General features: G+C 38.8%; 1 protein-coding gene across 1 annotated transcript; it reads right to left on the reverse strand.

Annotated features, from left to right (window-relative positions):
- Positions 1-27,660, reverse strand: RpS8 (ribosomal protein S8). The gene is made up of 6 exons (XM_074091625.1): positions 27,555-27,660; positions 27,229-27,335; positions 26,893-26,992; positions 19,400-19,575; positions 6,447-6,576; positions 1-144 (listed from the first exon to the last, which is right to left on the reverse strand). The coding sequence occupies exons 1-6, from the start codon at positions 27,556-27,558 to the stop codon at positions 35-37; spliced, it is 627 nt and encodes a 208-aa protein (XP_073947726.1). The 5' UTR covers positions 27,559-27,660; the 3' UTR covers positions 1-34.
- Between the last annotated feature and the right edge of the window lie 309 nt (positions 27,661-27,969).

The raw sequence follows: 27,969 nt of genomic DNA on the forward strand, positions 1-27,969 counted from the left end.
AAGGTTTTAAATTTTTATTTCTACATTACACGTGTTACTTTGCCCTCTTGGATTTGATCTTCCTGAGATAAAACTCCAACTCCTTCCCTTCCAAAACATATCCGTCGGCACGCCCGCATTGGCCTGGACGGCTTGCAACACATGCTGTAAAAAAAATATCACACGTAATTGTCTTGAAGATAGAACAACGTTGTTCCGGGAACACAATTAAAAATCAGAGTAACTATGACAAGTGCATCATTTAACTACTAGACTGCTACCAAAACGGTGACGGCCTTCGAAGTAGTTTCAAAACTTCTCGATTTCATCATCTAAATTGTTTTGTTTTTTTTTATTATCTCAATCCTGTTTGTTAACCTGTAACGCATTCACTGCCATTCTCTTTGGTGGACATTCGTTAAGTGCCGCACTTAGTTGTGTTCCAGTTTAACCAACTATTCCCAGTTCCACCAAGGCCACATCGTCACTACTTAAAAAAAAACACGTATCTCAAAGTAGATAATTTTTCTGAGTGGACCTTATGAACATTACGTCAAGGTTCAATTTTGTTGTCAGATAAGAGTTTTTTTTCAAAGTAGTGGCGAAATATGAATGAATACTTGAAAGTTCATGTGTTAGCTCCTTTAACTCCTTTCGACGCATAGTACCAAATTCGCAATGTGCAAACATACTCATATGTCCAATTCCGCAAAACCCCAATTTCGTAAAGTACCAAGTTTGTGAAGTGACCAACTCGCAAAACACCAACTACGTTAGTTACCAAATCTGTAATTCGCATAGTACCAACTTTGCTAGTTACCAAAACTGTAACACGCGGAATACCAACTTCGCTAGTTACCTACCAAAAAACGAAGGCACGGGTTAAGTTGACCACCTCCTATTTATAGGCCCTCGTATCCCCAAGTAAACAGTAAAAATTTTCATAGTTTAGCAACTCATATTTTCACAAACACATTTAGGTACGCGTTATCAGTGCCCGTAGTATAAGTTTTAGGTCACAAAATAAGTCTCGATCGCGTTCGCGTTAAAATCTCAATTTGTATGGAAACATGAACATTGCAAACGTTCCGCTAGAGGCGCTGTTCGTGTTTCCATATAAATTGAGATTTTAACGCGAACGAGACTTATTTTGTAACCAAATACTTACACTAAAGGTACAGTGTCATTTGTCTTCTTTGGTTGCTCCGCTCGTGGGTTGTCAATTGGGTCGCTGACAAGTATCTAGAAGTGATGATACAACTGCAAGAAGCAGTGTAAGAATATAATAAATAATAAATATTGGGGGACAATTCACACAGATCAACCTAGTCCCAAATTAAGCAAAGCTTGTACTATGGGTAATAGGCGACGATATACTTACTTATATAGATAGATACATACTTAAATACACAGAAAAGTCCATAACTCAGAAAAAATATTCGTGTTCGTCACACAAATATTTGCATTTACCAGGATTCGAACCCGGGACCTCGTGCTTCATAGGCAGGGTCACTACCCACTAGGCTACGGAGGCCGTTAATATGCTCTAATTTTGTCTTGCTGTCATCCACTTCTATGCCGCAAGCGTGGAAGTTATTCTCAGCACATCAGATAGTCTCCATACCGTCAATACTGAGGTCCAGTTAAGGTCAGCATACTGTCAATACAAGAGTCCAGGTAAGTCTGATTTTTCGTGTCGACGTTGGATTCTAATTACGCCACCCCAGAGTTGAATGAATAATATACCCACTCATAGGTCAGATCTATACATACTTTTTCAAACTATCCTCTACCTCTACCGCAACATATGTGGCACTATGCGTATCGGCACTAAGCGTTTTTGGTATTGTGAAAATTTGGTGCTTTGCGTGTATAAAAATAACATGCCCCGAATCGCCAAATGGCGCATTGCGAATTTGGCACTATGCGTATTGGCACTAAGCGTATTTGGTATTGTGAGAATTTGGTGCTTTGCGTGTATAAAAATAACATTCCGCGAAACTCCAAATGGCACATTGCGAATTTGGTACTATGCGTCGAAAGGCTCTAGCTGTGTATCGACTTTGCGCGGCAAAGCATCTAACACTGGCTCGGGCGGTAGCCGCGCACTAAGAATACCGTGCCGCCGCGCGTGGCAAATTGAACATAAAATAACAGAGTTGCCTCTGTCGAACAATGCTCGAGCGGCAGCCGCGAGCCTCTGCTGCCTTATTAAGTATTTTTTTACAATTGCAGCAAATGCTGGCTGCCATAGGGTTCTATCTACCGAGTTCACACGTACGAGTTTGTAAAGCTCTAGTTTCGACATTGGTGTGTTCCCATTAGAACAAGGTAATATATTCTAAAAAAAGGGTGAGAGATTTTTTTTAATTAAACGTAGTAATTATAATTCTTTTTTGTTAAACCTATTGATTGTAATCAAATTATCAAATTTTTGAATGATGATGATCAAATTTTGTTTATAAAGAAGTCAAATACTTTTACCACAATATACGTAACAAACAGTAGACAGACTCGGCCGTATTCTTGAAATTTATACCTACGGCTGCACGGAGCGCTAGGGTTGGCGACTACACCTATAAGAATAATAGTTTGCGTACTTAGGTATATTACTAAAACTGTTTTATTCAACGACATATTTTACTATAAGTATTTGTCCATTCAATTCCTAAAAGGGTCGGCAACGCACCTGTGATTCACCTCGTGTTGCGGGTGTCCATGGGCGACGGCGATCGCTCTCCATCAGGTGACCCGTCTGCTCGTTTTGCTCCCTCGTTATATTAAAAAAAAAACCCCTATTTTTCGTCGGGGGTTAAAAATGAGCATACAAAAGCTACCCACATGCTTAGCCCAACTCCCCATAAATTTTGAATTACCTATGTATGTCATTTATACCGAAGAGACAAACAAGAAAACGAAAAAACAATCGAAGTTTTTAAACTTGTGAATTAGTTCAAATTCATAAATTCGTTCGGCTTTATATTTTGATACAAGATTTAATTTGTAAATAGCAATTTGCATATTTTTTTAATGTAATTTTCTATAAATAGACACATCAAAATGGTTTACATTTTATTGAGTAGGAATAGACTAGCACCTAATAGGTATTAATTTTACCTTTCAGCATCAGCAGGAAGTTGAAAAAATTACAGTGTTGGTTTTATCAGTGTTGAATTTAGGCACCCGTAAACACTGCAGTATGTACGTTGTCGTGACGCCGCCATTATCAAAGAAAATATTATAGTACCTTATAGTACTAAGCGTTAGCCACGTTACGTAATCGAAAGAGCATAAGTACTCCGGCGGACCGGACTGCGCGGCGCGCGGTGTGGCACTGCCACTGCGTAGTTTTGCCTCTCGAAGTTTACTTAGCGGCCGTGTAAATGACGCTTGGCTGTGTGCGTGCGGCGATTCGGGCGCTAGTATGAAGCCGAATTACTGCTTAGTTGTGTGTTGTGCTTTTACTGTAAATCATCCATCATAATAAAATTATGCATGAACCAACATGAAAGTTTATTCCGAGTTGAAGGCTCTGGAGTCGTTTAACGAATTCAAATGATTTTGTATCATTATATACTTAAGTCAGGTTGAGTATTTTTTTTATTTTTGTGGTTGCTTTAAGCACTATGCCTGGAAAGGGGTTAAACTGAGCAAGTATGGCCGGCCTCGTATAAGTTCGAAAAAAAATTACCGCAGCGAATGAGTTACCCAGTTTATAATGTATTCTCACTCTCACACCAATAACGCGACGCGACACATTTCATTCGAGAATAATAAATATATTACACCTATACTAATTTTGTCGTCATGAAGCCCAAGGTCGGTAAATGAGTGTGATACTGCATGGCATGCAGGAGCGCGCGCACGTCAGGCACACGCGGGGGGAGGGGGGCTAAGCTGGCAATTTTTGAAAAAATATTAGTTTTTCTTTTACAAATACACAATTTTACTCGCAAATGTGATGAAAAACATTGTATGTCGCACGGGCGGTGCTAGAATTACGAACATAAGACTCATTAAAGCCCTCATCAGTCTTCGACTTCGGGCTTCTAATACTCTCGATCGTAATTCCTTGTTTAATGTACTAAAATAGTCCATTGTGTCTTATGGGCGGTAAATAAGGAATTACGAACGAGAGTCTATTAGAAGCCCGAAGTGGAAGACTGAGGGCTTTAATGAGTCGATGTTCGTAATTCTAGTACCGCCCGTGCGACATACAATGTTTTTCATCACATTTGCGAGTATTTTTTTTATTTCTAAAAAAAAAATATAATTGTTCCAAATATTGGCGATACCTTGGGCTGCGCTCTTGGCAGCGCTACCCTCCGCCTCCCGCACCATGCGCCTGACGTGCGTGTGCATGTGGTCCTGCAGCAGCGCGCGCCGCACCATCAGTACGGGCACTGACTCATTTACCGACCTTGGGCTTCATGACAAGAAAATGTGTACGCGCAATGACTCATTTACCGACCACGGGCTTCATGACAAGCACATTAAGGTCGAGGGTTTTATTTGGGGGGTTGCAAGCAAGGTAGCCTGCATGTTACGACCCTGTTTAAGAGCAAGTGTGATGAAAAATCTATGAATGTCTTTTTTCAGTAAAATGTTCCATCTGCAATATTCAAGGTACTTACTTTCCCTCCAAGTAGCATAGCCGTGGGACGCCCTGTATATTAAAACTAGCTTTTGCCCGCGGCTTCGCTCGCGTTAAATTTGGAGTAACATACATTTACTTTCTGCGATCCTTTTTTGTGTTTTGATTAATTTTTCGGAGGATTACATGGAAATACAAATACGGACAGATTTTCTTTTAGAGAGATTGTACTAATTTTGTAATATAAAAATCAACCTACCTAGAGGTACATAATTAATTATGATTCTTACCAGCTTTGAAACCCTGCTTCGCTGATTCAGGGTTGGAATTTTAGAAAACGATAAAGTACTACGCGTTTCTTTTGCCCGCGACTTCATACACTATATAGGATTATATCCCGAGAAATTGTAAAGTTCCCGCGGGACATGAATTACTGTTATTGAAATAATTTTGAAAATCTGCCTCAAAATTTAAACTTATTTTTATTCTGCAGAAAGTTTGCATTTTTTATAAAGTAGTCTAATGTCAATCAGTGATAGTGTATCTATTAATATAATTCAGCTCAATAGTTTCACAGATTACCCCCAACAAACAAAGAAACAAAATTTTCCTATTCCATGGGATTATCTAAAAATCTCTCCCTAGTGCACCTCTGTATTACTTTCGGTCCATCTATGCCAAATTTCACACCGTAGCATGTTGAACGGTTGTGTTGCTCTGAAGATGAGGTGCAAACGGTGCGGTGAAAACGTGTAAAGTGGTGGTGGTGATAGATGGATTTGTGTGATTTGTGTGTGTTCTTACAGTGTGGAGGTGGAGGAACTGCATGAACACACATTGCATGGGCACAAAAGTAGCTATCATTAAGGTCGCGGGTGAGCAAAGCAATTGTGTCAGCTCGTTGAACGTACATGTAAAATTTCGTATCGATGCTATCAGCCCTTGAGGAGTTCCGTCATCAGCAGACGACCCTGTCTGCAGCATCAGGCGGTGTATATCATATAATCGTATTGAAATTTAACAATCATGTAAAATCTTTTGCGTGTGCCATTAACTTTTGAGGAGTTCCCTTCTACGGAGACGATCCTCGCCAGGATTAGCAGGATGTCACTGCTAAATATTTTTTACCAGATTTACATCAGTTTGCCAAATCTCCAGTCCCCAGTTTTATTGGTTTAGCTTATGCGTTTTCTGATTCAGTTGGTATATAAAATGCTCTTTATCGTTTTATCCCGTGGGATATTTGGAAAATCTTTGAAACAGTTTTTACCTATTAGTATTATCTTTATCTACCTTCATGCCAAATTTGAAGTCTCTAATATTTATAATTACCGAGTTAGAGCCACTTTGAAGCGAAAATATAAATCCCATTTTATTCCCTATCCCGTAGGAATTTTGATAAATCCTGAAAATTGTTTTTAGCTGTCAGTATTACCTAATTGTTCGCCAAATTTGAAGTCTCTAATAATTATAGTTACGGAAATAGGGTCATTAATTAAAAGTGAAAATACAAATCCCATTTATTCACTATCCCGTGGGAATTTCGTAAAATCCTGAAAAGTGTTTATAGCTGTTAGTATTACCTTCTTGCATGCCAAATTTGAAGTTTCTAATAATTATACTTACGGAAATAGGGCCATTTCGAAGTGAAAATATAAATGCCATTTATTCCCTATCCCGTGGGAATTTCAATAAATCCTTTCTTAGTGCGCGTCTACACCTATTAATAAACATATATTCCAAATTTCAAGTTTCTAGACCCAGCGGTTTGGGCTGTGCGTTGATCTATAAATCAGTCAGTCAGTCAGTTTCTTCTTTTATATATATAGATGAATTAGCCAGGTCATTATTGATAAAATAAGCAAGAAGTTACCTAGTAGTCTTCCAGTATGGAATTGCTCCTCCAGAGCAGCCTCAACCTTGGATAGGCGCTGTCTAGAAATATACTTCTTGGCCGTCTTCTTGCTGCGCTTCTTATTAATGATGGCATCTTCAGCTTCAGTCTGGATAGAAATAAAATTCTGCATTTAATATTTCTGGATAACAAAAATAAATATGAAAATAGCATGTCAGAACATCTCCAGGCTAATTAATAATAATAAATAGTATTTAAAAGTAGGTACACGACACTCCAATTGTTTATTTTTTTTAATTAATGTATCCGCGTCGGTATGGAGGGCTGTAAGTCACATCGGAGAAGTGTGGCATTACGCTACCACCTAAATCTTTTTTTATCGACTATCGGGAAATACAAGCATTTTTGTGCAACAAATCGTTCGACACTCATTTATCCGACACGTTCGATTAACGCCCACGCGATTGGGCCTCCGGTACCATCATTTTCTTTTTTGACATTCCGTAATTAGAACCCTGAAGAACCGCCATACTACCAAGCTACGCCTCCTCCGAAAAGACGGCCGACCTGCAGATTCTCCATCAGGACATCGTCCCATTGTGCTACTGGATGAGACTGGGAAGGCATTAGAGCGCATATTGGTCTGTCGCATCGCCCAGCACCTCCGTGACACCAGACCAAACCTAAGTAACCGGCAGTTCGGGTTTCGTGAGGGGCGCTCCACAACGGATGCACTGAGCTGTCTAAGGGAGTTAAGTGTTTACGCGTCGAGTAGAGGTGAGGGCGTCGTTGCAGTGTCACTAGACAGACATTGCCAATGCTTTTGGCATCCTCTCTTATACGGTCATTACGGAGGCGCTGAAATACCATAGAATCCCTTATCTGATTCGAATTGTGGAGCACTACAAACTACAACCGATAGGGTAGTATTATGTAAGTTCGGGACGGACAACGCACACGACCGTTGGCGTGTGGTGTTCCACAGGGGTCCGTCCTTGGACCCCTGCTGTGGAACATAGGCTATGACAGAGCTATTAGAGGGTCCCAGATTCCCCGCATGACCACTATTTGTTACGCAGACGACACAATGTTGGCTGTGCGGGGAAAATAACTCGAGAATACTCGAAGGAGGGCTGCGATTGCGACTGAGCACGGTCGGCCGCATCGGGCTTCTCGGGCTGAAGGTGTCCCTCTCCAAAACGGACGCTATTATCTTTGGAGGGCGGAGGTGGCAAGTGCCCGCCGGCACGACAATTATTGTTGCGGGCGAGACGGTCCAGATTAAGGATCACATCACATCAAGTATCTGGGCCTTGTTCTGGACCGCAAGTGGGACTTTAGGGAGCATTTTACACGACTTGCTCCCAGAATATTGGGTGCCGCCTCAGCTCTAGGTCGGCTGCTTCCCAATATAGGTGGGCCCCGCACACCTTGCAGACGCCTATACGCAGGCGTATTGAGGAGTATGGCACTTTATGGGGCGCCGATCTGGGCTGACCGGCTCTCGGAAAAGAATCGGGCCTTACTCCGCCAGCCGCAGTGTGGCAGCCCATAGAATAGTTAGGGCCTATCGAACTGTGTACCAAGCAGCAGCATGCGCTCTCGCCTGCACTCCCCCATGGGAGATGGATGCCCAAGTGTTAGCGGAGAGGTACGTAGTACAGTCAAAAGCCAGAACGACGGGGGAGCGTCTTGATTCCGAGGAGGCAGAGCGAACGCGTCGGCTGGCTACAGATAGGATTCGAGATCGGTGGAAGAGCAAGCTGGAGGACTCCTCCTATGGAACCCGCACCATAAGGGCACTCCTCCCGTTGCTCGACCATTGATTAGAGAGGAACCACGGAGACTTGACATACGGGCTCACGCAGAGAATGATTGGGCATGGTAGTTTCGGTCATTATTTGCAAAAGATAGGGCGAGAACCTAACCCAGGTTGCCATGAGTGCGGCGATCTGGACGATACGGCCCAACACACCTTGGAGGTGTGCAGTCGATGGGCTGTGGAACGCCAAACACTCATAAGCGTCGTGAGGGTAACAAATCTCTCGCTGCGTAGCATCGTCGAAGCAGTGCTTCACAGCGAGAGATCATGGGAGGCAGTAGGCAAGGAGGCTAGAGGAGAAGGAGGAGAACACTGTTATGCTACAAAAGGAGGCCGCGGAGCGTGATCGCGAAGAAGCTGCAGACGCGCATACGAAGAACGGCGTATACGAAGGGGGAGACGGCAAGCGCAGTTTATTGCTGCAAACCGGCTGATCCTCCAGTAGGGCTACCGGGGGTGAGAACCCACATTAACCGGTCGTACACAGCGGGCAGGAGGGCTAATACGTTTATGACCCTTCTCTCTGGCGCGGTTCCCCCAGCGCAAAGGACTGGGGCTTCCGGGGAACGTCTTGGTTGAATATCCGCGATCCCATGGCGCTCCCACGGCAGAGTGAAGAACCGCCCGATTTGTTTTTAGTGGGTATGCTTAGTAAAAAGAGTCCCACATAACTTTCCACTGAAGTATGCATTAAGCATTTTCACATTGCAAAAAAAAAAAGGTAACAAACATCCATCCATCCATCGCCATACCTAAAGAAATGTGCTTATTTTTTATTGTCCTTCTTCCCGCCATATCTCGTGAAATATTGATTTCAGAGAAAAATGTATAGAATCTTTTTAGTAGAAAATCGTATGTAGATTTTTTTATTTTTATTCAACTGGTTGGCAAACGAGCAAGTGACATGGTCGCGGGCAACAGGCTAGTAGGATCAATAAAACTTAATTATTAATAGAGAAAAGGGTATAAAAACAGATGGCAATGATTGCAATCATCAGTAATGCGTGATCATCATAATGTTTCATTCAATCGACACGCAAATCATCACCTTGCAACCATTGGTGATATACATTTTTTACTCTACTCGATATATATTATTTATTATTATTATTAATAGCCTATACTGTTTTACTACTAAGAGATAACCACACGTATCACACACGTAACACGTATATCAAAAATGGTTTACATAACACAAATCTTAATTTCCAAACCACCCACCCTGATAATATGTGTATACATTGGTGCAGGTACCAAATATGAGAAGACCAAAAGTGATGTGTGAATATATAACTTTTATATTCCTTAATAGTCTTTGTGTCAAGAACACTTGGAAAATAATGCATGGAAGGAGTTGGTGGATAACTAGCACATTTCCATGATTTCAACAAAGAACATGTTCAAGACATAGTTAACTTAATGAAACAAGTCCTTGAGCTAATAAATTTTACGGTTTCATTTTTTCTTCAATAAGTCTTAATATATTGGAAAATACATAAGTAAATATGTTGCACTTTGCACCATATCTTTTCATTTCACCAAAATTAACTCAATCATCATCGATCAGGTGAGCGTTATGGTAAGTTGGTATTTCTCGTGTATGTGACGTTTGTATTTCGCGTATATGGTATTTAGCGTGATTGTTTTTTTGCTTAATTTCATGTTGGCTTTATGCGTAGTAGGTATTTTGCGCAGTTGGTATTATGCTGAAGTGGTTTTTTGCGTTTGTGGTGTTATGCGTCGAAAGCTATAAACCACCTTGCAAAAAAATAGGGCACCTATAGTTTTTCAGATTTTTAGGCATTGAAGCTTAGAAACTAAGTTTTCATGCACATAATATACCAAAAACCATAGGTGCCCGTTTCGTTTCATCTATGTAGATGTATGTCGGCTTAATGACTGGTGAATACTCCTATTTAACCTAGTCTAATAACTAGTCTGGATAACCGGGACTTTGGAACAGACATAAACCGGTTCCAATGCCTTACTTAGGCTTGTTTCACACGAACCACAACCATACCACGTGGTCAGGCGCATATTTTGTATTGAAAATGAATAGTATAATTCACACGTACCACATTTTGCCGCCATTATCGACCGCGCGTGTGATACGAACACATCGCAACCACGTCGCGACGGCACAACGCGGCGCACGACGTGGTTCGGTGTCGTGACGTGAAAAAACGGCGCGGAGGTAGCGGAGCGGAGGCAACGGAGCGGAGGCAGTGGAGTGGAGGTAGTGGAGTAAAGCGGAGGCAACAGGGCGGAGCGGAGGCAATGAAGTGGAGAGGAGACAATGGAGCGGAAGCAGCGGAGCGGAGGTAGTGGAATAGAGAGGAGGCAGTGGAGTAAAGCGGAGGCAGCGGTGCGGAGGCAGTGGAGTAAAGCGGACAGCAGAGTACCACGGAGCAGAGGCAGCGGAATGGAGGCAGCGGAGGCTGCGGAGAGGAGGCAGCGGAGACTGCGGAGAGGAGGCAGCGGAGACTGCGGAGAGGAGGCAGCGGAGACTGCGGAGAGGAGCGGAGCGGACGCTGCTGAGCAGAATGGAGCGCAGCGGTGATAACGGAGCGGAGGCATCGGAGTGGAGGCAACGGATGGAGCGGAAAATGCATTGGAGGCAGCGGAGCTGAGGCAGTGAAGTGGAGCGGAGGCAGCCGAGTGGAAGGGACGCTGCTAAGCGGAGCGGAGTTCCGCAGAGCTGATTGATGGTGATGGGGATGATAGTGGTGCTGATTATGATGACTCGTGATGCTGATGATGATTGTCGTGATAATGATGATTGATGATGATGAAAAACAAAACATTTAGTTCATAAAATGTTTTTCAAATAATTCATTATCAATCATCATCATCATCACCACAACCATCATCATCATCACCAATCATCATAATCAGCACCACTATAATCATCAATCGCTCCGCACCCTCCGCTCCACTTCACTGCCTCCGCTCCGCTGCCTACGCTCCATTGTCTCCGCTCCACTCTGTTGCCTCCGCTTTGCTCCACTGCCTCCGCTTAACTCCCCTGCCTCCGCTCCACTCCACACCTTCACTCCGCTGCTTCCGCTCTATTGTCTCCGCTCCACTCTGTTGCCTCCGCTCCACTCTGTTGCCTCCGCTCCGCTGCTCCCGCTCCGCTGCCTCCGCTCCGCCAGCCTCCGCTGCCTCTGCTCCGTGGTACTCCACTCTGCTGTCTCCACTTTACTCCACTGCCTCCGCTCCGCTGCCTCCGCGCCGTTTTACGTTCACGTCACGACGCCGTACATCTCAACGACGCGGCACCGTACGGGTTGTTTCACACGTACTACAACCACACGACAACCACATTTTGTAGGCACTACAACGCAACGCTTGCTAGTGCTGATGAACGCTAAGCTCGTATCGATCGAGTATGTATAAGTTGGCAATGTTACAGTGCTATTTTACATTACAGTGAAGATATTCGTTAAAAACTATGTGTCGTGTTTATGATTGCAAATTTTATCGATTTTATCGTACTATATACGTACTTAATTGTCGGGTTTTACTACGGTACCGTACCTGAAAAGGAAGAAACCACCCGGGAAAGTAACGTTGGTTTATAGGGTTCCGTACTCAAATGGTAAACACGGGACCCTATTACTAAGACCCCACTGTCCGTCTCTCTCTTTGTCTGTCACCAGGCAGTATCTCATCATGGCCTACCAACCCCTACAAGCTATATTGAATACTAAAAAAGAGCACTAGATGGCACTAGTGGCACTACCATTAACATTTGTAAATTATAAAATGTAAATAAGCCGAATTAAGTAGAAACATTGAGATTAAAATAAAGACTAGCTTATTTTATAAACACAACTTTCACATCAACCTTAATACTACTCCCTAATTTGAAAATAAGAAACAAAGCATGTAACGAAAAAAAAAACTGTAAAATTCAAACGGCTGTGAGTTGTATTTCAAACAAGATGGCTACCATTTTCATGCTGTAGTATGAAGTGTCATTTTAACATTTTCTATTCCTATAGAGAGAATTTAGATATTCGCATTTATTCAGTTGCCACAATGAACAGATGACAACACCGCGAGAAAGTCGTTTCCAAACGGCGTGAAAATCCGCAACGTCCTACATGTTTCATCGCAAAGGATTTGAATTTACCCCGAAGTTCCGTTGATTTCATACTGAAAAACTATCTTAGTTCGTTGTCTCTTGAAGAGCAGCCCCGAAGTGGCAGACCTCAAGGAGCAAGAGACCCTAGGCTTGACAAAAAGATAATAAACTGTATTAGGCGAAATCGAAGCATGTCCGTTAGAGATATCGCGAAAAAATACGGCACAAACGCGACTATGGTGCAAAGAGCTAAGAGGAGAGCGGGTATGCAGACGCGTAAGAAAGTCAAGAAAGCTATAGTCGAGGCTGGGAATTTTCAGTTGAATGGAATTTTCACAATAAAACCTACAGCGAAAAAAGTTTTGAAATTTTTAGAATATATTATTTTAAGTAAGAATTCCTTGTTTTCCCTCAAAAATAATTAGACTTTTTTTTAAATGCCATTATACGACTCATAAAGTTATATCTTTAGAAAAATAATTTCTACACAGCAGACTTTTTATCCCATGACTACTTATTATTCATAAAAAATGGTTTTAAGAAATCACACCTAAAAAAGAAAAGGTTTTTTTTTATTAAGAAAATATAATTGTGATGTTTGTATTTTAGTATTGTAAAATTGTAATACACAAGACCATAAATTTTCACCTGGCTGACTTCAGCACTTTTTTTTAAATTAACGTTTGATTATTTTTCACGCCGACGCATTAATTCTACAGTCAAGATTAATTTTATCATAAACTGGCAATTATCGAATCGAGTATAAAAAAATCTCCGATGGATATTAAGAGGAAATCCTGTAATAAAATAAAAACAATAGTGATACATGGCGCGGTGGGCGGGGGGCAACAGCGTGGCGGTAGCGCGGGCAGCGAGCGCAATGAAGCGCTATCAGCGCTAAGCGGCAGCGCGTAGATAGCAAAATAAGTTGGTACGTTTAATAAGTTTAGATAGGTAAGTTAAAGGTAAGTAGGTTATCCAGTTTATCCTACTAGTCCTACTAGTATTATAAATGTGAAAGTTTGTGAGTGAGTAAGTATGTTTGTTACTTCATCACGCTGAAACGGCTGAACGGATTTGGATGAAATTTGGCGAAAAGTTAGTTTATAATCTGGATTAAAACATATAATACTTTTTATCCCGATATTCCCACGAAATAGGGATAAAATCTCGAAAAAACAACCGCTGGGTTAGTCATGAAATTTGGTATGTAGGTAGTTGGACGACTGGAATAGCACTTAGGCAACTTTTTGACCCGATATTCCCACGGGATACCTAGGGATAAAATCTTGAAATAACAACCGCTGGGCTTGGAGCCCTGAAATTTAGTATGTAGGTAGCTTGACCTCTGGAATAACACATAGGCTACTTTATATCCCGATATTCCCACGGGATAGGAATAAAATCTCGAAATAATAACCGCTTGGCTTAGTCATGAAATTTAGTATGTAGGTAGCTGGACGTCTAGAATGACACATAAGTGACTTTTTGACCCGATATTCCCACGGGATACCTAGGGATAAAATCTCAAAATAACAACAGCTGGGCTTAGAGGCATGAAATTTGGTACGTAGGTAGCCGGACGTCTGGAATAACATATACGTTACTTTTTATCCCGATATTCCCACGGGATAGTTTTGTAACTAAGGGACCCCATACATCCCTGTACTATTGTTATTATTATTTTGTTATTCTTTCTTTAATTGTATACTGTAGTTTTTAAGTATTATAACTGTAATTATTTTAGATCTCTGATTACAATTTATGTAAAAAAATTATTTATGTTTAAGCTGTGATTTATCTTGCAATTGACTTTGTCCAGGTATTATATTAATTAGGTAACTTTGTTTAAAAGTTAAGATTTGATTTTATTTGGTTTAAAATTTCATAATTTACCTCTAATTATATCTATTTTCATTAAAAATAAACGTTTTTTATTTTGTTTAACAAAAAAAGTAACTGTTCTGATATAAGAAATTCTTGCAATAACCTTTTCCTTACGATTGGTACAGTAATTTTGAATATTTTGATTCGGCTTCAAAAATGTCGGTTTCGGTTTCGGCCGAAATCAGAAAAAAACCGAATATTCGGTTTCAGTTTCGGCTAAAAATTGTGTTTCGGTCGGACACTAGTTTTTACTTCCGTTCCGTATCGTTCGCGTAATTGTAAACAACTGAGCGAAGAAAGTAAATAGATGAAAGGCCGCCGCCGGCCCGCGCGCACTTGCCGATATATTTCTATCTTCACGCGAGTTGCGCATTCAAGGTCACGCGCTTTTAATTTTTATGTAATAATTTAATTAGCGAATCATTTTATTCCTTTCAGCAAAATTTAGAGATAATTTAAGCTTTGTCGTTTCACATGTAGAAATTTATAGGTAAAATAAGATATTCGATGTACAATTTTATTCTCGGTACAAAAACAATAAAAGAAACGAACATATTTGTTATTAATTAGTTCTGCGTAAGTCACCTTGGTGAAAACTTACAGATACATTCTAAACTACTTGTTTATGTATTCCCAAGTTTTCACTATTTGTATGATATTGTAAGTACTTTTTTTTATAAATACGCTAAAATTTATTTTATGACTGGAAACTCTTATAAAAAACTGGAGAAAGTTTATTTAGAGGATAGTGATCTCTTAATAATTGAAAGTGTACACTAATCCCTACTGTAGGGTTTTTTGTGTTCGAGCAAACCCGTGAAGTTTATTTTCTCCCCTATTTCATAATTCTTCTGGAGGGGTAAGCCAACATTTTTATAAGGGTGTCTAAAACCATCAAAATATTGTTTACAAAAAGAAATCGAGACTGTAAGAATTAATCCAAAATTATTTTTTTACCGACTAGTCTACTAAGGTTACGGAAAAACAGCGTTCAGTAATAAAAACTCGGGACTCGAAAGCTATACGATTTTCTACGCACAAAAAACGCATTCGATAATAGACGATGAAACGTATAACAAAGCTGACTTTTTCACGCTACCCGATCCACAATTATAGACGGCAAGTAAAGAAAAAACTCTTTCTGACTCGGAAACCGCTGTTAGAGTTGGATAATTTGACGAAAAGTTTCTGGTATGGCAGGCAATCTGTGTATGTGGCGACAAAAGCTCAATTTTTGTCCCAAAAGGTACGGTAAACAGAGAAATGTATTTTAAAGAATGCCTGAAAAAGGGACTGCTGCCATTTGTTTAGAAAGTACAACGTTTTTGCACTGTTCTGGCCTGATCTCGCCTCAGCTCACTACGCAAAGGACACCATAAAATTCCTTAAGGATCACAACATTGATTTTGTACCAAAGGAACTAAACCCACCAAACGTCCCGCAGTGCCGTCCAATCGAGCACTACTGGGGTCAAGTCAAAGGCATCTTAAAAAAGACAGGTCAAGTTGCCAAAAACATCGACGACTTCCGTAAGAAGTGGAATGCTGCAGCCGAGAAGGTCAAAAGAAGCTCGGTAAAAGCTGATATGGAAGACGTTAGGAAGAAGCTGCATCGCGAGTACAAAAAGTACAGTAATCAAAATAGAAACTAAATATAATCCTTTTTAATGTTGCTATTTATTTTACTAAAACTATAATATATAGTTTCTTAACTATTAGATTGGATTTTTGAAATTGAATTTGTCAGTTTTATTTCGTTACACCCTTTAAATTGAGAACACGAAAGTATAGGCTACATGTGGCTGTCGGCTGTGGTTAGATTTCAGCTACGAGGCTTTCGTAGTGTTTTGCAATTGTGACGCTAGATGGCGAATAACCGGAATGCGCTTGCTGGGCTCGCCCCGCGCTTGCACACATTCGTCGAAACTATTTGAGAGAGACATGCTATTCTCTTCTAACGACGTAAATAATAAAGAGACATCATGCGTATATCTACTCGTCTAGGCTCAGTTGGTGAGCTTGTTGATTGTTGTCACTGTATCGAATCCTTAGTGTCTCACTAGATGGCAAAAAGTATCGTGTTATTTGTGTTCTCACTGGTGCCATCTAATGGAATATCGAAGGCAAAAAAATAGCCAGTTGAATAGCCAGTACTACGTGGTGTCTCTGTTATATTATCTTCTTTGTGATCTCATGAAACATGACTTCAGTTGAAATTTTCACCGTTTATGTATTTCTGTTGCCGCTATAACAACAAATACTAAAGGGGGCTTACATACGACGATTTCTCATAAAGTTGTCAATTTTAAAATTTTCAGTTGTCCACTTATTAAAAAAAAAACAATATTTCCTGACGCTATTTCACCACAAAAATAAGTAATATTGTTTATATATATACAAAACCTTGTGGTAAAAGTGATAAAAAGTCAGATAATCTTTGTTGTTGGATCCAATAAAAAGTTTTGATGTAGTTACAAAATTTCGATTTTCTCCTCACAAGATTTCGTGAAGTATTCCTAATTTCAAGAAATTTTGGATTTTTTATGTAGTTTATGTTTTATGATCTCGTCCTTAGGGTTAATAATTTCTTGACAAAATTAATTTCTTGTCAATTTCATGCCGAGACAACTTTTTGAGAAATACTCATACAACAAACGTGTTTTTCTTTTTGCCGTTTCTTGCTCGATATTAATAACGGCAACATGTAAACGCTTAAAATATGAACAGAATATTTAGTTGTATATTCACTTTAAAAATAAATATAAATATAAAAAATACCAAACCCGTAAGTACATAACAGCCAAAAGTATAGGCTATCTTCATCGTTTCATAGATTACAGGACGCTATTGTGTTCTAAATTCAAATCCTATCACAGATTATCTACTAGTGTTATCCGTGAATGTTACCTTAGCTACACGAAAAATCCAACAAAAAGCTTAAAAATTAGATGTTAAAAATAAAATAATAACAGTATTATTCTATTCTTAAAATAGATCAAGAGTAAGTAAACTCCAATTCAATAGAATCTGACAATCCTGTAGACACTTCCAGCCTACTAATATAAACACCGGGCTGCCTAAGGCTTTGTGATGTGACTATTATTCTTTTTTGATTCCTTTTAGATGATAATTGCACCAACAGGGACATATATAATCAAGTGTGCCCACGATAGGGTGTCTTAAATATGTAGAAAATTGACAGATTCTATTGAATTGTACTTTAGTACTTAGTGTTCGTATCGATAATTTTGTCGATAGTCATCTAATTATGTCACAACACTATTTTCTAGCACGGCACAAGTTCATTGCAGTCGCAACCTTGAAATAGCCAATTACAGCATGACGGAACGTCTCCCGCACTTCCCACCCTACCGCCTAATTTAGAGAACTATAATAGTAAAAATTTAACTAAAGCGGTATCTTGGTATCTGTGCAACCAATTTTGCATGATACTTGTATCTTTTGAAAGCAAATAAAGAAACTGAATATCTATCACCTGGATAGTCCAAGCGTTACAACCGCTATTGGTATCCTGTCACATTACAAAAACTAGCCACACCAAACTGAAGGTTATTATAAAGTTTACATGCCATACAATAAAAAATTATTACAATAGCGCAAAACGGAGTCACTAGCTAACAAATTACTTTTTATATTTATTTGAAACTAGCTTATGCCCGCGACTTCTTCGGCGCGGACCTAGGTTATCGCGCGGTGGCGCCCTCTATCGGAATAAAAAGTACCCTATGTTGATCCTTGGCGCTTAAGCTATCTCTGTACCAAATTTCATCAAAATTGGTTCAGCGATTTCGACTTGACAGCGTAACAGACAGACAGACAGAGTTACTTTCGCATTTATAATATTATTAGTAGGGATTGTTTTCATAAATCTGCATTTTTTTTAAATCTGAGACTGCAAATCACTGTATTGTATAGAAACCGCCTAAAGGGCAACACGCACAGAGAGCGGGCGCGGGTCGTGCGCGGGTCCGCGACGGGCGTATTTGCATGGCGGTATACGGACGCCTTCACACAGAACGAGGGCGCGGGTCGGGTCGTGCGCGGGCCCGCGCCCGTCGCCCGTCGTCACAATCAGCGCGCGGGCCGAGCGCAGAGTTACCAACTCTCAAAAATATTTACCCCTAAAGCTTAAGTTTAAAACCCCTAAAACTCAATTTTAATGAAAATTTGTACTTTAAAGTTGAATATTTCGCAAACAAATCACTGAATCGAAAAATCGTCTTAGTAACCCTCTAATGGTTTTAATTTAAAAGACCCCACACTATAGGGTTGGATGAGAAAAAATCCCTACTTTACGTCTATGAGACGTACCCAAAAACGTTTTTTTTTTTTTTAATTTTCATTGTACCATTTTGTCGGGATAGTTTTCATATATATCCGTACAACAATACAGCTTTCTAGCATTGATAGTCCCTGAGCAAAGCCGCGGACGGACAGACAGACTGACAGACATGGCGAAACTATAAGGGTTTCCGTTTTTGCCATTTTGGCTACAGAACCCTAAAAACCGTATTCATGCGCAGTAAGTAGTTCATTTTGGCGAGAATAAAATCTAAGTATTTTATTTTTTTAATTAATTGGTACTACAGAAAAATCGGATATTTTTTTCCATTGACTTATTCCTGTCGATAAAAAAAAATCAGCCACTTTTAAAAATTTCATCCATCGCCCATCATTACATAAATTGGATTTAATTAAGTAAGTAAATAAAGTTTGACCTTCGTGCGCAAGCGCGTTTGTCGTTTTCCACATATATCTCGCGGCACTGTATAATTCTGTGTAGAGTTGACAAAAATGTCGTATCTATTATTGGTTCTAGAACTGTTTTGATTTGTACTCCAAAAGTCGCCAGATAAACCATTTTATTCGTCAAAACTTTTTTGCGGTCGCTAAGATTTAAGCAAAAGTCGTCACTTCTAGGGACTAAGTCACTAAACTGGTAACATTGATAGCCGCTGCGGGCCCGCGCCCGCTCTCTGTGTGAATACAACGAACAAGGCAAATTGTTTTCCAAATCCCAATAGGGAGACAACATCAAAATAATCTAACTAAAAGCAGAGCACCCTGTAAGCAACAACATTAACATTCAGGCCGTCTTGATAAGAAGGGACAATCCAGACTATAATATACGATCGAAAAACAAAATACTCACTAGTTTGGCACCCTTCTTTCGGCCCAGCGGTAGCAAGTAATGTGACTCGAACCACTGACGGAAAGGCGTAGCATCCACCACAACAATAGCGTTCTTCACCAGTGTCTTGGTACGCACCAACTCATTATTGGAAGCGTTGTACACCACATCTATGATGCGAGTCTTGCGGGTGGAACCTGCCAACAAAAAATACAGTGAATTACCTAAACTCAACATAGGCAATATAGATTCAGTAATGAAATAAACCAGAACTACAGAACTAGTATTACACATAACAGGAAAAAGCTCTACGATTCTACAGACAATACAATACAATACAATGACTCTTTGGAGAGATTAGATCGTTTCCCCAAACTCGTTAATTCCGCGTAGCAATATTTCCATTCGCATTTTTCCCCACTCGAATTTCATCCCAAGGTATCCCGTGGGAATATCAGGTCAAAAAGTCGCCTATATGTTTGTTATTCCAGACGTCCAACTACCTACATAACAAATTTCATGACTAAGCCCAGCGGTTGTTATTTCGAGATTTTTCCTATCCCGTGGGAATGTCGGGATAGAAAGTATCCTATGTTCTAATCCAGGTTATAAACTAACTTTTCGCCAAATTTCATCCAAATCCGTCCAGCCGTTTCAGCGTGAAGAAGTAACAAACATACTCACCACTCACAAACTTTCACATTTATAATATTAGTAGGAGTAGGATTACCATGGGTGTCCTTACAATATTAGAAGAGTTCACTCGATTTCCTTAGGATCCATCCATCAGATCCTGATTTGGTGCTTATGGGACCTCCTAATTGAAAGCATTCCTAAACTATTTTTTTTTTTCATATCGATTTATAAATGGCTTCTGGAAATAAATACACAAGATTTCTATTTCCCTTATTAATTCCGTAGTTAAGAACAGATTAATGAACACGACATCATTCGCAATCAACAAACGAAATTATAAAACATTCGCAAGCACACTGAATGACAAGAGATATGGGTAAATATGATGCATATCAGTAAATAATAAAAACCAGTCAAGCATAAGTCTCTCTAACAAAAAATAAAACAATAATTTATTCATCATTTGGTTGTTAAAATGCGCGGTATAATCAACATGTTTAACCACGTACACCTAAGCCAGAAGCTGAACAAGTGCAGTAATTGATTACGGGTTGGCTTTGCGGTTTGGAAAGTATAACCGCAGCAACAATGCCGACATTGCCGACCTGCTTGCTTACTGTGCAGCAAACCTTGCAGCGTTGCAGCACAAACCCTTGATGTGCGAGTCCGACGCTAAAATGCTAGTTTTTTTTTCATTTCTCCTATTTGCTTGGAAACCAACTCGCAGCAGTAGTATATACAGACATTGGCCAAAAAAATAAGCATTTATGAATTTTAAATAAATGTTTATACAAATTTAAATTTAATATTTGAAAGGATGTTCACAAAAACAACATTTTTCAAAAAAAATTGGCGAATTTGATTTATTGGTATCATAGTGTTCGTCTAAGGAGCTACAAGTAGTGCAAATGATATTGTCTAAAAATGACATTTATCCAAAACTACATTAATTTTATAGGTAATGATACAGGAGCCGCAGATGGGAGGACTAAAAAAGTCCACATAATTAAGTAAATTAAGCCTGTATATCTTAAGTGTGTCACACACTACGCAGATACGATAATATTTTATCTGCGTATAATAACTTAATGATCTGAAACTATCACACACTACGCAGATACGATAATATTCGAAACGATACATTCAGTCTAAATCCTTCAAACTGAGTAGACTTGTTTTTTGGTGCGGATTGTTTCTACAGGATGTTTTCGTGTCTATCTCTTCTAGATTTACTCGTGTGCAGCGGGGCTATCACATCAACCTGTATCTATCTGCAGATAAAATACTATACCATATTTATATCGGCAGATATTATACACAGATCAATTAATATACGCAGATAATATCTTTGCCATCTTTCGATATATGTCGGTGCCCACAAATACTTCACGATAAAATATAAGTTATCTGCGCTGTGTGTGTTAGCTCATTGAATTGTATAGGGAGCGATATTGACAGATATGCGTTCAGGAACAGATATCATATCGTATCTGCTTAGTGTGTGACACGCTTAAAGAGCGTACAAACATTTCGTCTCAACTCGTCAGTGGCGCGATCTCCTTCCCGCGGCCCGTGTTTCACCCGCACACTACCACGGTTTGCTGTGTGCGTACGATGATTGCCGAAACATTAAACAAATCTTGATCGCTGTACAGTTTCCGCAGTAGTAAAATTAAGAAAAAAAAATTGTTGTGATATTTTTATTTCTTAACAATATAATTTATTTTACTACAAATTTTTTTTCATCACTCTTGCTCGTAAACAGTGTCATAACATGCAGGCTACCTTGGTTGCAACCCTCCAAATAAAACCCTCGACCTTAATGTGCTTGTCATGAAACCCGTGGTCGGTAAATGATTCATTGCGCGTACTGTTCTTGTCATGAAGCCCAAGGTCGGTAAATGAGTCAATGTGCGTATTGATACTGCTGCGCGCGCTCCTGCAGCAGGACTACTACATGGACCACATGCACACGCACGTTGCGGCGCATGCTGCGGGAGGGGGAGGTAGAGGGCGGCGCTACCAAGAGCACAGCCTAAGGTATCGCCAATATTTGGAACAATGAAAGTTTTTCTTTTACAAATATAAAATTTTACTCGCAAATGTGATGAAAAACATTGTATGTCGCACGGGCGGTACTAGAATTACGAACATCGACTCATTAAAGCCCTCAGTCTTCGACTTCGGGCTTCTAATAGACTCTCGTTCGTAATTCCTTATTTACCGCCCTTAAGACACAATGTACTAAACTTATCTTCCCCTGTTAGTATGTTAGTTAATTAGTAGGTATGGATACAATTTTGGAAGCTAAACTTGACTAAATATGCGTTTTCAGATTGAGTTAAAATTTTACATAAGTGTGTAAATCAGATAATAAATAAAATAAATAATAAATATCATGGGACACTTAACACTAATTGACCTAGTCCTAAACTAAGCAAAGCTTGTACTATGGATACTAGGCAACGGATAAACATACTTATATAGATAAATACATACTCAAAAACATATTAAACATCCAAGACCCGAGAACAATCATTTGTGTTATTCACACAAATATCTGCCCCGGCCGGGATTCGAACCCAGGACCTCAAGCTTCGTAGTCAGGTTCTCTAACCACTTAGCCATCCGGTCGTCGACAATGAAGTACTGACAATGAAGATGACAATGAAGTACTATTATGATTTTGATTTATGAAGCTGATCTGATGATGGAGCTGGAAAGTGACCGTAGGAACTCTGTAATAAATCTATATAACCACATCGATCGACTTTGGACTCGTTTGATTTGTCTTGACGAGTACTTTGGCCCTAGATGGTAACAACGGGTAAAAATAGTAAAAAAAGCTGGCAATAAAAATTTAATTTTTCAGTGCGCGCAAAACGTTAAGGGGCAGTTTCACCATCCATTGATTAGCGTTAACCGACGGTTAAATGTGATGCCTTCTCCGTCTATTCGAATAAAACAAATAGAGACGGCATCACACCTAACCACCAGTTAACACTAATCAATGGATGGTGAAGCAGCCCCTTAGTTTCAATGTTTCTCACACATATGACGGTATACTGTGTGAGGGCACGTAGTACTTAGTAAATAACTGAATCTATCATCAAATTTGCTCATACTTTCATCTAATACCTTTAAACGAGCAATTAATTCCGAGATCCCCGAAATATGTATATTATTTCGGCTAGCAGGGATCTCGGAAACAGCTCCAACGGTTTCGATGAAATTTGGTATGTAGGGGTGTTTGGGGGTGAAAAATCGATCTAGCTTGGTCTTATCTTTCGGGAAAAGCTTGTTATCGAGTTGTAGCTCGAGCAAAGCTCGGTCGCCCAGCTACTAATAATATATAAGACATGGCAAATTCAGGAGTTGTCAAATAAGCGTAATTCAATAGCATTGTGAGTCATGAAATTTGGTATGTAGGTAGCCGGACGTCTGGACTGGAATAACACATCGCTACTTTTTATCCCGATATTCCCACGGGATAGTTTTGGAACTAAGGGACCACATACATCCCTGTATTATTATTATTATTATTTTGTATTTTTTTAATTTAATTGTATACTGTCGTTTTTAAGTATTTTATTTGTAAATATTTTATTTTGAACAAATGACTTTCTGCCAAGTTTCTTGCGGCGCATTCTTCTTGGCAATGATGGTCTTTCCGAAAGCGCTGGTAGTTTAAAAAAAGACGTGTAAAAGTGCCCATTAAGGCCTATTAGCTGAATAAATGAAATTTGGATAGGGAAAAATTTTGACTGGGTTTAGAATCTTGAATTTTGTACAGTTATTCACAGCACAACCTCAATGAAGACCACGATATAAATTTTGGAAATTTCCAAGGGAATTTTGTAAAATCCCGAAAATTTCAATTTCAACTACCAGACCGAATAGTTTACGCGTGCGAAGCCGCGGGTAAAAGCTAGTTTTCTATATAGGTATCATAATAATATGCGGGTATCAACTTTTGGAATACTTACTATTTTTTTACAACATAATTTTATTTATCTACACACACATTGTAATAAATAGGTAGCTCTCAGTGTGTTCAAAAACCGCAGATAAAGATCAGATATTGTTTTTGTGCCTTTTAATTGCAGTGATAAATATTAATTGTATAATTACAAGCTTTTATTTAACTTGCCCTGTTTATTTATTAGGCTCAAATCTTGCAAGTGAAATTTGACCTACTTTCAGTAGTCCAATGGACTTAAAATTTAATAAACTTATGTAAATCTGGTAACAATACAGTAATCTGATAGTCACATCCTGGTAGTCCGGCCAGGATCGTCTCCACAGGATGGAACTCTTCAGTGGTTAATGGCATTGACTTTAAATTTGGTACTTACTTTATCAGTACTGTTTTTTTCATCCCAAATGATTTTCGTTTATTGCCCATATCTGAGACTATAAGATTTTTACTGTACAACAAGATTTTATTTACTTTTATATAATAACTCACTATCATACTAACATATATCAATATCAATTATACTGTGCTTGTACTATGGATACTAGGCAACGGATAAACATACTTATGTAGATAAATACATATTTAATACATTTTAAACATCCACAACCCGAGAACAAAACATTCATATTATTCATATTCCGGCCGGGAATCAAACCCGGGACCTCGAGCTTCGTAGTCAGGTTCTCTAACCACTTAGCCATCTGGCTGTCTAACCTTGTCATTTAAGTGATAATCGTATTAGATACTATGAAACACCGTTATCTAACACTCAGTTTGGGGGCAAGTGATGGGGCAGTTTTGATAATCTGAATCAATAAAAAATGAATTTGATCTGATTCATACTTAACACAGCTCTGCTATGGTGATTTTTTAAATTATTATCAAATGAAAGAAAAAAACATTGTGTATCATAATAAATTAACAATATTTATCTGAAATTATTGGAAGTCAAACTTCATACAAATCCATTTTAAAAATACTAGGAATGATTGACAAAAGAAATAATTATTGTCATGCAAACCTATAGATTAAAAAAAAATTAGAAAAAATAAAAATGGTTTTACGATTTTAAAGATCAAATACTAACTATTTATTTCTTCACAAAAGAAGTATTTTATTTTGACAAATAAGTAAATATGAATCAACTAATTATGTGAAGCAACATTACTATTTTTGCTTGCCCCCCCAAACTGAATGTTAGATAACGGGGATTATATAGTATGTATGTATGTACTTATACAAAACATTAATAGGCCCCTGTAAATAACAACTTACAGTGACAATAGTGAGTGGCATTACTTTTGCTTAAGTTATTTGTGCCATCTTTTGTGATTCGACTTCACTAACCATAATAAATCATATCCAAGATCCATCGCTAGAAAACCAGCTTTCAAATAAAAAAAACCGCATTCAAATCGGTCCACCCGTTTAAGAGCTACGGTGCCACAGACAGACACACAGACATACAGACACAGACACACATAGCGGTCAAACTTATATAACACCCCTCTTTTTCGTCGGGGGTTAAAAAAGACAAGACTGCAGAGCACCATGGACAATTACTTTTTCAAAAAAGAAAAGGCCAAAAAAAATTCTACAACAGTTATTACTGTTAAATAAGTTGGTTATGGCTAGTTAAATTACATAATACGGTATTTGACAACTCCTGATTTTGCCATATCTTAATATTATTATGAAAATATAGATATACAGATAGTGTTTAGCAAAGAGAAAATTTAAATCAGTTGAAAATTGGATTTATGGTGATTTTTTGAAAAATCTATATACCTGTCTCTTTCTCAAACGCTTTTCTCTATGCAGCAAGTATGGCGGTACTGGCGTGTGACGTCACTTTGTTATTTGTAAAGGTAGCTTAAAAATTGTTTCTCTATTCGATAACAGGCATTGTGTAGTTTTAATTTATAAAACATATACAAAATAGTCAAATACCGTATTGTTGCAGGAAGCGAGCAATTCCATTGCAGCTGACTGCTGGTACTTACTAAAAACCAACGTGCCCGATTAATAGGAAACTATGTACCATCAGCAAAATAAGTTTTATATCAATTTTTAAAGTCCCTATCAAATAACCAACTTATTTAACATACTGCAGTACCATTTTTTTGTCGTCGTCTTTACTGAAAAAGTAAGTGTCCATGTGGAATTACTTAAATTTAATTTTGGGGTTGCTGGAGAGGTACTTTTTTTTAAGTAGGTGCTATTTCGCTACATAATGGGTACATTAAATTATAAAATCACAAAGCAGACGGTGGGGTTGCATGACGTAAATATCTTATCAAAATTAGGGCCATACATGGTTAATCTGGATCAAAATTACATTTCTATAAAGGTTTCTTCAATATACTATCACATTCATGATGAAGTACTATCATATCAAATAATATGTCGGCAGTCAGGTATTATTAGTACTGGAGGTTATTTTTTTAAACCAAAACTGAAAATATTCGCATTTAAGATTTCTGACAATTGTTGAATTAGCAAAATGAGCAATAGAAAAAAAGTACAGTCAAAACCAATTATAACAACTTCAAAATTTGGTTGTTAAACACGGTTGCACGTTATTACCAGTTTATTTTGGTATACAAGATTGTTGGGACTTTTTTCTTGGTTGTTACATGTGATGTGACATTATAAGTTACTGGTATTGCTAAAACGGTTTTAACTGTACTTAAAGAGTTAATTTGGCAATTCCATTTTGTAATAACACAGATTTTTTACCACTGTTAGGTTCAATTTCAAAATTTATGATTCATGATTAGGATAATGATAATGAATAATGCATCAATCATAAAAGTTAACTTATGAATACAAAATTATCTACTTGGTTCTACTTAGGCACAGCAAAAACTTAGGACTTCTCTGACTTAGTAGTACTTACACTCTGAGCCCCATGAGAAGTTCCCCGTGTCCAAGCGAAGAGCACGGTACTTCACGTTACCACCACGCGAGCGCACCAAGTGGATGCGCTGGGAGCCAAGCTGTAGATAAATTCATTAAAGGGTGATCAGATAATACCAATCAAATGTTAAACACACAGAATAACAAGTTTATATTGCTGTTCGAGAGGTACACTAAATAAATTGCCACATGATTATGAACTCATTTAGAAGAGTTGCTTGTACTATCGCAGTATAATAATAATAATGCCATAACAAATGTTCAATTAACAACGTGGAGTCGCAATAGTAAGGTTATTTGAATGAAAATATCTTACCTTGGTGTTGGCTGCCGGGCGACCCAACTCATATTTCCTCTTCTTGCGAATAGGCGCGCGTTTACCGCCAGTAGCCCTTCGTTTATGCCAATGATCACGACTGATACCTGACGAAAATATATAAAATCAATCAATGTTGTGCAGCCATTTCGACCAACACAGTGTACTTTAACAATAACTACGATTTAAGACTTATTGACAAAAATACTGGCGTTTTTAATTAGTACTAAATAAGACAACCATATTTTGCACTTGATTTAACAGAACAGTAACTAAAAACACAAGATAATTCTGGATTTTTAGAAGTAATTCACGAAACCACTCACCCATCTTTGCTTGATCGCGTGAGAAAGAATATGTAGGATAGGAAGTTTGACAGAGCCAGCTACCGCTGCCTCGACGCTACTTCTCTGTCTGTAGTCTATGGCTAATGTTTATGGCTATCTCCTCAAACCGGTTTTTTTAAGCACTTCAATGTTGGATCACAGAAATAGAAATAATAAATTTTTTTTCTACAGTTCTTATAATATATTGTAACAAATAAGTAATCTTTCGAAGACATTAATTACTCTGTTCAAACCCTAATTCTAGGACCGCAAGGAAGGGCGCCCTCTTTTATATTAAAACTTTCACTTAAGCTTCAATTTTACTTAATCTACAGTAAAACATAATTGAACAAATTCAAACAAAATCACAGTTTTCACATTCACTTAAGAGAGAAACGAAATACGAAGGAACTTG

Source organism: Choristoneura fumiferana, chromosome Z (genome assembly GCF_025370935.1).
Source record: "Choristoneura fumiferana chromosome Z, NRCan_CFum_1, whole genome shotgun sequence".
Lineage (NCBI taxonomy): Eukaryota > Metazoa > Arthropoda > Insecta > Lepidoptera > Tortricidae > Choristoneura > Choristoneura fumiferana.